The 11684-nt window shown below is 32.4% G+C and overlaps 3 protein-coding genes across 3 annotated transcripts; 2 read left to right on the forward strand and 1 right to left on the reverse strand.

Annotated features, from left to right (window-relative positions):
* The first annotated feature begins 1318 nt into the window (after positions 1–1318).
* On the forward strand, positions 1319–2849 carry LOC131608982 (probable aldo-keto reductase 2). Its single transcript, XM_058880592.1, has 4 exons — positions 1319–1787; positions 1877–2049; positions 2247–2349; positions 2442–2849. The coding sequence occupies exons 1-4, from the start codon at positions 1374–1376 to the stop codon at positions 2775–2777; spliced, it is 1026 nt and encodes a 341-aa protein (XP_058736575.1). The 5' UTR covers positions 1319–1373; the 3' UTR covers positions 2778–2849.
* A 732-nt stretch (positions 2850–3581) lies between these two features.
* On the forward strand, positions 3582–5342 carry LOC131608983 (probable aldo-keto reductase 2). Its single transcript, XM_058880594.1, has 5 exons — positions 3582–3820; positions 4145–4342; positions 4423–4595; positions 4730–4832; positions 4916–5342. The coding sequence occupies exons 1-5, from the start codon at positions 3608–3610 to the stop codon at positions 5249–5251; spliced, it is 1023 nt and encodes a 340-aa protein (XP_058736577.1). The 5' UTR covers positions 3582–3607; the 3' UTR covers positions 5252–5342.
* A 4256-nt stretch (positions 5343–9598) lies between these two features.
* On the reverse strand, positions 9599–10183 carry LOC131608986 (pectinesterase inhibitor 1-like). Its single transcript, XM_058880597.1, has one exon. The coding sequence runs from the start codon at positions 10173–10175 to the stop codon at positions 9633–9635; it is 543 nt and encodes a 180-aa protein (XP_058736580.1). The 5' UTR covers positions 10176–10183; the 3' UTR covers positions 9599–9632.
* Positions 10184–11684: the final 1501 nt, after the last annotated feature.

Consider the following 11684-nt stretch of genomic DNA (forward strand, 5'->3'; position numbering starts at 1 on the left):
GATGCACACCTTGCAGGCCCCCAAAGATCAGCATGGATGTAGTCAAGGGATCCATGTGTTCTTTGTTTGCCTTTGTGAACTTCACTCTGCAAGATTTTCCAAATACACAGGGTTCACAAAACTTCAGCTTTTCGACTTTGTCTCCACCAAGCAGATTCTGTTTCCCTAATTCGACCAGACCCCTTTCACTGACATGGCCCAATCTCATGTGCCAGATTTCTGTCTTCGACAACGGTTTCGTGGATGCAACATTTGTCGAACCACTTACAACTTCAGCCTCGAGGGTATACAAGCCTTGTTTCTTCACGCCTCTCAAGACTTCCTTCAAACCCTTCATGACTCTTAGGATACTTTTCTCTCCTTGGAAAACATATCCTTTCTTGTCGAATTCACCAAGAGAAAGCAGATTTCTCTTCAAATCAGGAACATACCTGACTTCAGTCAACAACCTTATTGACTCATCATGGAGCTTGAATCTAACAGATCCAATACCTGCAATCTTGCAAGCCTTGTTGTTTCCCAGCAATACTGATCCACCATCTTGATCACATAATTCCTCGAACAAGTCTTTGTTTGGAGTCATGTGCCAAGTGCACCCTGAATCCATAATCCACTCTCTTCTCGAGTCACTGCTTGAAACTACAAGAACATCAGATGATTCAAAATCATCTTGAACAATGGCTGCATTGCCATTATCCTTACCTCCATGATCTTTCAGGCGTTCAGGGCACACCTTTCTTGTGTGACCCTCCTTCTTACAATGATAGCATCGAATGCCAGATGCTTCGCCACTGTAAGACTTCGACTGGCTTTTGCCTTTCTTCTTGTCGAACTTACCATCCTTTCGTAAGAGTTTTCCTTTAACGGCCAAACCTTCGCCAACAGTCGAAGGTTTATGCTCCTTTCGTTCATTCAAGTCCTTAGAGTACAAGGCTGATTGAACTTCTTCAAACGTCAGGGACTCCCTTCCATACAAGAGAGTTTCTTTGAAGTGAGCATGTGATCGAGGCAAAGAACACAATAGTAACAGCGCTTGATCTTCATCATCGATCTTCACATCAATATTTTCAAGATCAAGAATCAGCTTGTTGAACATATCCAACTGCTCAGCCAATACTTTGTCTTCAATCATCTTGAATGAATACAAATATCTTACGGTAAGAAGAAATGCATGCATTGACTAGAATTTCTTGTTGGCCAAGTTTTTATGTATTTTTGAACAAAAGTTTGACCTTTCTTCTATTGTATGATGATACTGAATTATTATAAATAGAACAAGCAGTGGAAATATCATCATAACATTCTTTAACTTTGTGAGGTCTTTACATAGTAAGATAGAAGATTTATTGAGTATTGTATTGTGAGACATAGCAATGACAAAAGTAGGAAGAATGAAGTTGGGATCACAAGGTATGGAAGTGTCCTCACAAGGACTTGGTTGCATGAGCATGTCTACAGGTATCTATGGTCCTCCTAAGCCTGAACCTGACATGATTGCTCTCATCCATCATGCTATTCAATCTGGTGTCACTTTGCTTGATACTTCTGATGTCTATGGACCTCACACCAATGAACTCCTTCTTGGGAAGGCTTTGAAGGAGGGGAGAGAGAAAGTTGAATTGGCTACAAAATTTGGAGCCAGATTTAGGGAAGGGAAATTTGAGATCCTTGGTGATCCAGCTTATGTTAGAGAAGCTTGTGAAGGTAGCTTGAAGAGACTTGATATTGATTCTATTGATCTCTATTATCAACATCGTATTGATACTCGTCTTCCAGTTGAAGTCACGGTTCGATTCTTTTCTTTTTCGTTTTATAGTAACATATTATGTTGTTAATCTATCATATGAGATTGAACTATTTTGATTTTCTTTGTAAGATTGGAGAGCTTAAGAAACTCGTTGAAGAGGGGAAAATAAAATACATCGGTTTGTCTGAGGCCTCAGCTGCAACAATCAGAAGAGCGCATGCTGTTCATCCAATAACCGCTGTGCAGTTGGAGTGGTCATTATGGTCAAGAGATGTCGAGGAAGAAATAATTCCGACATGCAGGTGTGATATTTAGTTTGCAAACATTATGAAGCACTAACATAACACAGACACTGGACATGACACAAAAACGCAGACACCAGATCAAATGCAAATACATATGTTGGTGTCTTGTTAGGATCAGAAAGACGCCTTTAATTCAAAATATATATCAATTCAACATAGATATGAAGACTAACTTTTATGATTTTGTATCTTAGGGAACTTGGTATTGGAATTGTTGCATATAGTCCTCTCGGGCGAGGATTCTTTTCATCAGGAGCAAAGTTGGTTGAGAACTTGCATCAAGATGACTACCGAAAGGTTTGTCGAAATCATGCTTTTCCCGAAACTCATGTCAATTACTAATTCATTTTGTTAATCAACTCATTTATCTTATGTAAATATTGTTGCAGTATTCGCCTCGATTTCAACCCGAGAACCTGCAGCAGAACCAAACAATATTCGACAAAGTGAATGAACTGGCTGCAAAGAAAGGGTGTACTCCATCTCAGCTTGCACTAGCATGGCTTCATCACCAAGGAAACGACGTGTGCCCGATACCCGGAACAACGAAACTCGAGAACTTTAATGAAAACATTGGTGCTTTGTCTGTGAAACTAACACAAGAAGAATTGACAGAAATTGAGTCATTAGCTGATATTGTGAAGGGTGATAGATATGCGGAGAGTAATAGTACATGGGAGTATTCCGATACGCCATCACTCTCTTCATGGAATGCTGCAAAATGAAGTGCTTTTCTTGCATAATGCTCATACTAGTATTGTAACTTTGGTGTTTGATGTTGTTACCTTTAAGAAATAAATTTGTAACTGTTTTCATTTCAATGAATTTGATTATATTTCAGCTACTGTGATTAGTTAAACTTCAGTTTAATGCTTGTTATATAGTCTTAAATCAACTCTAAGCAATTCTTAACCCAGCAATTTTTTATTTTACAAATTCCCAATTAATAGAGTACCATTTTTATTTTATATTTTAAATGTAAACTAAGTAAGAAAAATATTTATGAAATTATACTAATTTACAAAAATATTTACAAGAATCTTTAGATATTCATAAAAAAAGTAATTATTAAATAGGAAAAAAATTACCAATACCAAGTTACTCCCTCCATCCCACAATGAGTGACCCAGCCCACCATTTCACACAGATTAAGAAAAGTGGTTAAAAGTAAGAGAGAGAATAATATTTTTACTATAGTACCCTTATTATGTATTGGAAATGATGAAACTTTTAATAATTAAAGGGTAGAATTGGAAAAAGTTTATTGAAAATTGTAATGGGTAATTCATTTTGGGATCATTTTATTCCAAATTGTGGGACGGAGGGAGTATTAAGTATAACCAATTATAGCCAATATAATTCTAGTTTATTTATTTTAGTTAACAAAATAGGAAAGATATAATTTGGAGATTCTACAACCAAATAAAAAACAATACTAAAAATAACTAGACCAGGTGGTAGGTAGTATAACTACAACCTTAACTTTGTCTGGCCTTAACATAGTATATATCATAGGATATTTGTCCTTTGTTTCATTTCCGTTCAGAGTCAAACAATGTCAAAAGTTGGAAGAATGAAGTTGGGATCTCAGGGAATGGAAGTGTCCTTACAAGGACTTGGATGCATGAGCATGTCTGCTTTCTATGGTCCTCCTAAGCCTGAACCTGACATGATTGCTCTCATCCACCATGCCATTCAATCTGGTGTCACTTTTCTTGATACTTCTGATATCTATGGTCCTCACACCAATGAACTCCTTCTTGGAAAGGTTGCCACTTTCTCTTACCCTTTGAGTTTTACTTTTCATTAGCATTTTTGTTTTGATGTAAAAATATGTGGATATTGTAATTAGGTTTTTGTTGCTGCATCATGTTGTATGTGTATGAATGAAATTGGAATATGTATGGTGTATGATTTGATAACTCCTTCTTGGAAAGGTTCTAACTTTCTGTTACCCTTTTAGATTTTCTTTTCATAACCTCTTTTGAATTTTTTTGGGTATGTTCTATTATGATATTTCAATTTAGTTTTTGTTGCATGTTTTGCTATTGGCTTGCATGAAATTGATATATGTGTGAAAGTTTTGGAATAGGCTTTGAAGGGTGTGAGAGAGAATGTTCAATTGGCTACAAAATTTGGAGTCAGAGCTAGGGAAGGGAAATTTGAGATCTGTGGTGATCCTGCTTATGTGAGAGAAGCCTGTGAAGGTAGCTTGAAGAGACTTGATATTGATTCTATTGATCTCTATTATCAACATCGTATTGATACTCGTCTTCCAATTGAAGTCACGGTTCGATTCTTTTCGTTCTTTGATTTGATTTTGTAATAATAATATGTGATGTCCTGAACTTTTTTGTTTTTCTTTGAAAGATTGGAGAGCTTAAGAAACTTGTTGAAGAAGGAAAAATAAAATACATTGGTTTGTCTGAGGCCTCAGCTGCAACAATCAGAAGAGCGCATGCCGTTCATCCAATAACAGCTGTGCAGTTGGAGTGGTCATTGTGGTCAAGAGATGTCGAGGAAGAAATAATTCCAACTTGCAGGTAAGATTTTTAGTTTATAGACATTATGTTTTCTCTTTTTACTACTTTGCTAAACTGTAATGAAATATGAAGGATACAAACCTTTAATTCGAAGTGTCGATTCTAACTTGATGAGTTATGACTTTGTTTCATAGGGAACTTGGTATTGGAATTGTTGCATATAGTCCTCTCGGGCGAGGATTCTTTTCATCTGGAACAAAGTTGCTTGAGAGCTTGCAACAGGATGACTACCGGAAGGTTTGTGGAAAACATGCTCTTAAAGAAACTCATGTCGATTACTAGTTCACTTTGTTAATGAACTCACTTACTTTATGTTGCAGCATTTGCCTCGGTTTCAACCTGAAAATCTGCAGCAGAACCAAACTATATTTGACAAAGTGAATGAACTGGCCACAAGGAAAGGGTGTACTCCATCTCAGCTTGCACTAGCATGGCTTCATCACCAAGGGAACGACGTGTGCCCGATTCCTGGAACAACCAAAATTGAGAACTTGAATCAAAACATCGGTGCTTTATCGGTTAAACTGACACCAGAAGAATTGGCAGAAATTGAGTCGTTAGCAGATGCTGTTAGGGGTGATAGATATGCGGAGGGTATAAGTACATGGAAGGATTCTGATACTCCACCACTCTCTTCATGGAAAGCTGCACAATGAAGTGATTTTCTTGTTCATGCTCATTCTAGTATTGTAACTTTGGTGTTTGCTGCTGTTACATTCAAGAAATAAATCAGTATGAGTTCCCTTTTGAATGGATTTGGTTGCATGAACTAATGTTTTAAAAATAACACTTTACGGTTCAGTTGCTTCGTAAACCGGCATTGTCTATGCTTTTCTTATCTAAATTGTTTATCGGTCGTTTTGTCTCAATTTGAGCAATACCGTGATCCATAGGTCTTGTTAGTTTGATGTCGAGGTTCATATTTTAAAATATTGCTGTAAACTTTTAGAGTTTATGTAATTATTTTTGGCAGGTTATAGGCATAAGCAATGCCAGCAATACAAAGAATTATGGTACATGCACCTATTCAGATTACAGTAGACAGATACTAAAGTAGAGCAAAGCCTACACTCCAATTGACTTGGAACCAGAAAACGCCTCGTCACGTCAGGAGAAAGACGACACATGGAAAACACATGGATTCCCTCTCAGAATGTCTAAATTCACGCAAACCAAATGACAATGAATATTTCCTTGAGGACCCTGCTACAGCTACCTAATCCTGCAAAAATGGAAAAAATTCTGCATAGCAGAATTCTGAGAAAAATAAACAAAATCCAGTCATCTTTTAATCTCGCTCCATGTTGTTATCGCTATCAGACATTTGAAGAAAATGCGAACAACACTTCCTTTTTATCCGCAGCTAAATGGGCATGAATTTTGAAATTCAATCAAGATACCTTTTTTTATTAAGTTATATCATGTCGGGATTTTATTTGCCAAATCTTCCGAACCAATACCGACACCTTTAGTGGAACTATTTTGCTCCAAACAGCAGCCAAAGCCTTTTCTTCAACATCAAACTTGAGAAAACTATCCATTATCGAAAAATAGACTTCTTTAACGGAATACACGTTTTTGGACCATCACCGTCTATCTTTCACGCTGTCCTTCAAAGACATTCTTTGAATCCTTTATCTGATTACCTCCTCTAACTTTTTATTATCCTCATCTAAATAAGTTAACTAACTAACTAACATTCCCACCCGAGCCCTCATATTTGTTGGGATTATTCTCTGTATAGGGCCTCTTGGGCCTAAATAGGAAGAGGCCCAAACATGTATATTGAGTGATTGACTTGTAGCCCATATAAGGCATAAGGAATAAGGAATGAATAGTGGTTGAAACCTTTTTTTATAAAAAGTGTATCAGTAAACCCCGGTTACGATCCCTGCTATTCATCACTACCCAAAATATACAGTTCTCCGTTCACCGTTTTTTTACCTCTGTTGTTTCTATGGCGGAATCCACCAATTTCACTCATCCCTCTGTCCCTAAGTTCGACGGCTATTATGAACACTGGTCTATGCTCATGGAGAATCTTCTTCGCTCTAAGGAATACTGGAGTCTGATTAAGACTGGAGTCATCACTGCACCGGTCGATGCCACGCCGGAACAACGCAAATCAGCTGAAGAAAGTAAGTTGCGGGACGTCAAAGCCAAGAACTATCTGTTCCAATCCATTGATTGCACGATTCTTGAAACAATCTTGGTTCGCGACACAACGAAAGACATCTGGGACGCAATGCGAAGGAAATATCAAGGATCAACAAAGGTAAAACGTGCTGATCTACAATCTTTACGTCGCGAATTCGAGGTTCTTGCAATGGGAGTGGCTGAATTCGTTAATGATTACTTTGCAAGAACTCTCGCAATCGCAAATCGAATGACTGCACAAAGAGAAAGAATGGAGCAGGTGGCAGTGGCAGAAAAAATCTTGAGATCCATGCCTGCTAAATTCAATTACGTTGTGTGCTCTATAGAAGAATCCAATGACGTCACAGCCATGTCAATTGATTCTGATATTTTATGTACCAAACCGTACTTAGATTCTGATATTTTATGTATTTAACATGGCTTTTCAAATGATTTAAAATCCATTAAAGATGACTCGACAATATTTGATCGAATTCATCTTACAACCCACAATAGCTTAGAACACAAGTTATTGTACTTTCTTATTCTTTCTTATGCCCGACATATCAAATTGCTCCAACAAATTGGTATAACATAGCCTGCTTCGACACAATCATTAATCCTTGATCAAGATCGATAGAAAACATGAATACAATATCGGATAAATTCCTTGCGAATCTATCAGTATTTTATATTGAAAATTATTATCGATGATATTCATAAATGAAGATGGTCTTCAGAATTTATAATATTCTTGAAATTGTGAATAATGGAATTAGAGCATTGGAGGAGAATGAAGTAAACATAAAAGGCGCATGTAAGCAAGGAAAAAATATAGTTTATGATGTTCTTGAAATTGTGAATGATGGACTTTGTTACATTCTAAAAGGACCAATCTTTAACAAAGAAAGAAAATAGATTATACAAAACAATTAACTAGTTAAACAATAAGTATAAATCAACACTAAATCACGCAATATATCACACTAATAGAATAATAAATTTTAAAATATATTCATGTGATTAAGTTCAATTTTTGTTGATTAGAAAAATCATTCTTAAATTTAATTTGATTCGAGAGTTTTTCTCAAAAAATATCCTAACACAATTATTAATATTTGATTTTTATAATTTTTCAATTTTTTTAGATTTATTGACGGTTTTTATTTAGATCAGTTTTGATTTAAACACTCTTATTATTGATAGTTAATTAGTTAAATATTATATATTTGAAATAAATTTATATTTTATATATTAAAATTATAATTTTACAATTATCACTTAGAGTATCAAAACAAATAAAATGATTCTATACATTGTTTTAGTTTTTATTCATATAGTAATATTTATAATTTATTAGACATGAAAATTTATTATTATGAATTATTTGATATTTTATTTATTTTTCATCTTTATTAATTACTTATTGATTGTAATGAAATTATTATTTTATCATATTTAATGTTTTTAAGGATGTTTGTGTCATTTTATAAATATTCATTTGACTCCTTTAATTTTAATAATTTTATTTATCTTTTATCAAATTATTAAATAGTCATTATTTTCTCTTCCTTTCTCTTTTACCAAATTATTAAATTATTATTATTATTTTCTCTTTTAATTTTTTTTATTAAATAGTCGTTATTTTCTTTTACTTTATCTTTTACGTGTATCCAGGAGTAAGTTTTTTTTAGTGATTAAAATTTGTTTAATCTTTTAAATTAGATTTTAAAAGTTTTCTTAAGGACTAAAATTTGTCTTCTCACTAATAATTAAATTATAAAATAAAAAAATTAAATATAATTTTAGAGTTTAAAGGTAGTGCACTGACAGTGTAAACAAATTTTACACATACATCCAATCAAAATCCTTACACTTGTCATGTCATATTAACTTTTTTAAATTAAAATTGTGTTTTAATTAGATGCATGATTGTGATTGGTTGACAGTGTAAAAATATTTTGCACTGTCAGTGCATATCCCTTTTCTCATAATTTTAAGTGTAATTCTTATTATTTTTCAATTAATTAATATGACTAAGTGTTTAAATATAATATAGAGACTTAAGTAATTATATATAAGTTTTCTACAGTTTCAATCTACTTGGTACACAACATATTGAAATCATTATGACAAGTTGAAAATAATAATGACTTTTATTGTAAAAGAAATAACTTTACGATAACTTTGAAAATAAGATCGACTAACTTTTAATAATTTTAATTGTATTGTAATATGTTTTATTTTAATAATTTTCTTATTTTAAATTTTTGCAAATTTTATAAATAATATTTAATTGGTGAACACTCCGGTATTCTTGAATTTAATTAGATACTTATATAAATTAAGTATTTTGTGAAAATGTTTTACCTATTAATTAAATATAAATAAATAAATTATTGACTCTTTTTGGTCAAAATAAATTATTGACTTTTATTTAAGTTTATGGTAATATTTTTTATTTTATTTTATTTGTTAAAATTTATTGGTACAGTAATATATATGAATGATTTTTTTGCATTAAGAATAAAATATGACTTAAATGCATTTTTGGTTCTGGTAAGTTAGCAAGTTTTTTATTTTTGTTTTTGTAAGTTTTTTTTTTCCGGTCTGAGTCCCTATATCTTACTTTTTGTTTGCGGTTTAGTGTCTAAAGCCAAATTTACATGAAAGTCTGCAGATTTTGATTTTAGAAACCAAAACAAACGCATAAATAAAATATAGAGACTCTGACAAAAAAATAAATTTAGATGAACGCAAATCAAAAACTCGTTTACTTGCATGGAATAAAGTGCATTTAAGCCATAAAATAATCACTAGTTTGAATGATAATAAACAGATAAGTAATATTTGAATGATACCAAATTTATTCATTGTAATACATTATCGAAGAAATACAAACTAAATAGCAGGATTGAGAAAATCCATTACAGCAGCAAAAACCTGAGCAACTTGATCGACCATATTAGCATATTTTGGAAGCATTGATTTATCATGATAAGGATAATGAGGATCACCAGGTGAATCTCCTGAAATACAATTATCAACATGAATTCTAACAGCCACTGCTTCTTCAAGCACAGTATCATATTCTCCCGATTTCATATGGTATCGAGCAGCCCCAAGCATGCCGGCAATAGCTTTAAAATGACTTAAACATCCATTGTAATGATATTTTGCTTCAGCATCGCCACCACTCTTTGAGATTAGACTCTGGAGAAGTTTTATGGTGTTGGTTGTGTTGGCTAATGTTACGTCAATGGTGTAGTTTGCGAGGCTAAGGAGATCTCGACTTGTGCCTGGTTTTGAATTGAGAAGAGTTACACAAAATGAAGTGTTTTTTACTCCCTTACAAATTGTATTCACATCCACAGTTTTTACTGCATAAGATGATGATGCAACACATAGAAGAAAAATCATTGCAACTGAAGAGAAGTGAGCCATTGTATTCTCAATTTTATTCTCTAATAATGTTATAATTGGCATTTCTTGTTCCTATTTATAAGTGTTACAGGGATATAATGGTAAGTACATTAACTCGCATAAGAGCCGCCCATTACATGACAAAAGTTTAAACTCAATTTTTTAAAAAGCGAAATGCTTTCAGGACAATAGCTAAGATTTTAAAAATAATAATTTTATTTTGATAATTTATGTATTTTATTGTTTCAAAAATTAAAATATTAAATTTTTTATAATTTCTTTTAATGCTTAACCATAGTCTAAATACATTATTTATTTAATATTTTTAAAAAAATAATCATTTCTTATAAATGGTGACCCTCGTTTCAGGAATACATTTTAGCAAAAATAATATATTTTCGTTGAAACAGTTTCTTGATTTCCTTTTTTTTATAAATATTTATACGGAATTTAATTTTTGATTTGAAACACTTATCTATAACATTTAATTGATTAGATTTCATTTACTTGAAAGATGTTTATATTATTTTATATATTAAAATTATTATTTTACAAGTTTTCATTTAGTGTATCAAAATAAATTAAATTATCTTATACAATATTTCAGTTTTTAATCATAAATTATATTTATAATTTATTAAACATGAAAATTTATTATTATAAATTATTTTTTGTATTTATTACGGCCAGTTAGGTAGAGCGAAGGTTCAATCCCTCCCGATCGTAGTTGTGGGATCGAACCGTGATCTCAATTACCACTGGACCGACTAACGATTAGTTATTTAAGATTGTTATTGAATATGAATAAAATCATAGAATTTTCTTTTGTATTATGAAATTTATGTCAAAAAATTTATTTCATGATTTTTTTTAATTTGTATAAACGAAATTATAAATTATGCGATGTAACCAGTGTTCCATTAATTCGACCCCTAACCCAAGAACTCGATAACATGCCCAATGCGAATTTTAAAATATTACTCCCTCTGTTCCTTTTTAAGTGTCGTTTTAGAAGAATTTTTTTGTTCCTATTTAAGTGTCGTTTTATAATTTAATGTTATAATTTGTCATTTATACCCTTATTTTCTCATTAACTCCACCTCAAATTTTTCAATTCGTTATTGGAAAAAGAGAGTTTATGATTGAATTTATTTGGAAAGAGAAAAATAAATAAGGGTATATTAGGGAAAATAACTCTAATAATCCACTATCTTGGTTGAAGAGCTTTTTGCTAAAACGACACTTAAAAAGGAACGGAGGGAGTAAATATTTTTAAATTTTACAAGTATGTTTTATTTTAATGATTTTTCTTTAATTTTCAGAAGACTTAAATAGTTTTCTGGTCCCTATAAGTTGACCTATTTTTATTTTTCATCTCAATATTTTTATTTTTGTGGATAAAGTCCTCAAATGTTAAATTTCATTTGATTTTCTTGGCAAAATGCAGTTATTCTTGTAGTGTCAGTCCCTAAAGTGAAAATTCACAGAAAAATCTGCAAGTTTCCTGTGGATTTTCCTACGAATTTTCAT

Source organism: Vicia villosa, linkage group LG6 (genome assembly GCF_029867415.1).
Source record: "Vicia villosa cultivar HV-30 ecotype Madison, WI linkage group LG6, Vvil1.0, whole genome shotgun sequence".
In the NCBI taxonomy this organism is placed as follows: domain Eukaryota; kingdom Viridiplantae; phylum Streptophyta; class Magnoliopsida; order Fabales; family Fabaceae; genus Vicia; species Vicia villosa.

Excerpts from the sequence above, each read along its gene's own strand:
- LOC131608982 (XM_058880592.1), top strand. The coding sequence starts at position 1,374 with ATGACAAAAGTAGGAAGAATGAAGTTGGGATCACAAGGTATGGAAGTG. Across the intron at positions 1,788-1,876 it reads GTCTTCCAGTTGAAGTCACG|ATTGGAGAGCTTAAGAAACT; the intron begins GTTCGATTCTTT and ends TTTCTTTGTAAG. Across the intron at positions 2,350-2,441 it reads ATCAAGATGACTACCGAAAG|TATTCGCCTCGATTTCAACC; the intron begins GTTTGTCGAAAT and ends ATATTGTTGCAG.
- LOC131608983 (XM_058880594.1), top strand. The coding sequence starts at position 3,608 with ATGTCAAAAGTTGGAAGAATGAAGTTGGGATCTCAGGGAATGGAAGTG. Across the intron at positions 4,343-4,422 it reads GTCTTCCAATTGAAGTCACG|ATTGGAGAGCTTAAGAAACT; the intron begins GTTCGATTCTTT and ends TTTCTTTGAAAG. Across the intron at positions 4,833-4,915 it reads AACAGGATGACTACCGGAAG|CATTTGCCTCGGTTTCAACC; the intron begins GTTTGTGGAAAA and ends TTTATGTTGCAG.
- LOC131608986 (XM_058880597.1), bottom strand. The coding sequence starts at position 10,175 with ATGGCTCACTTCTCTTCAGTTGCAATGATTTTTCTTCTATGTGTTGCA.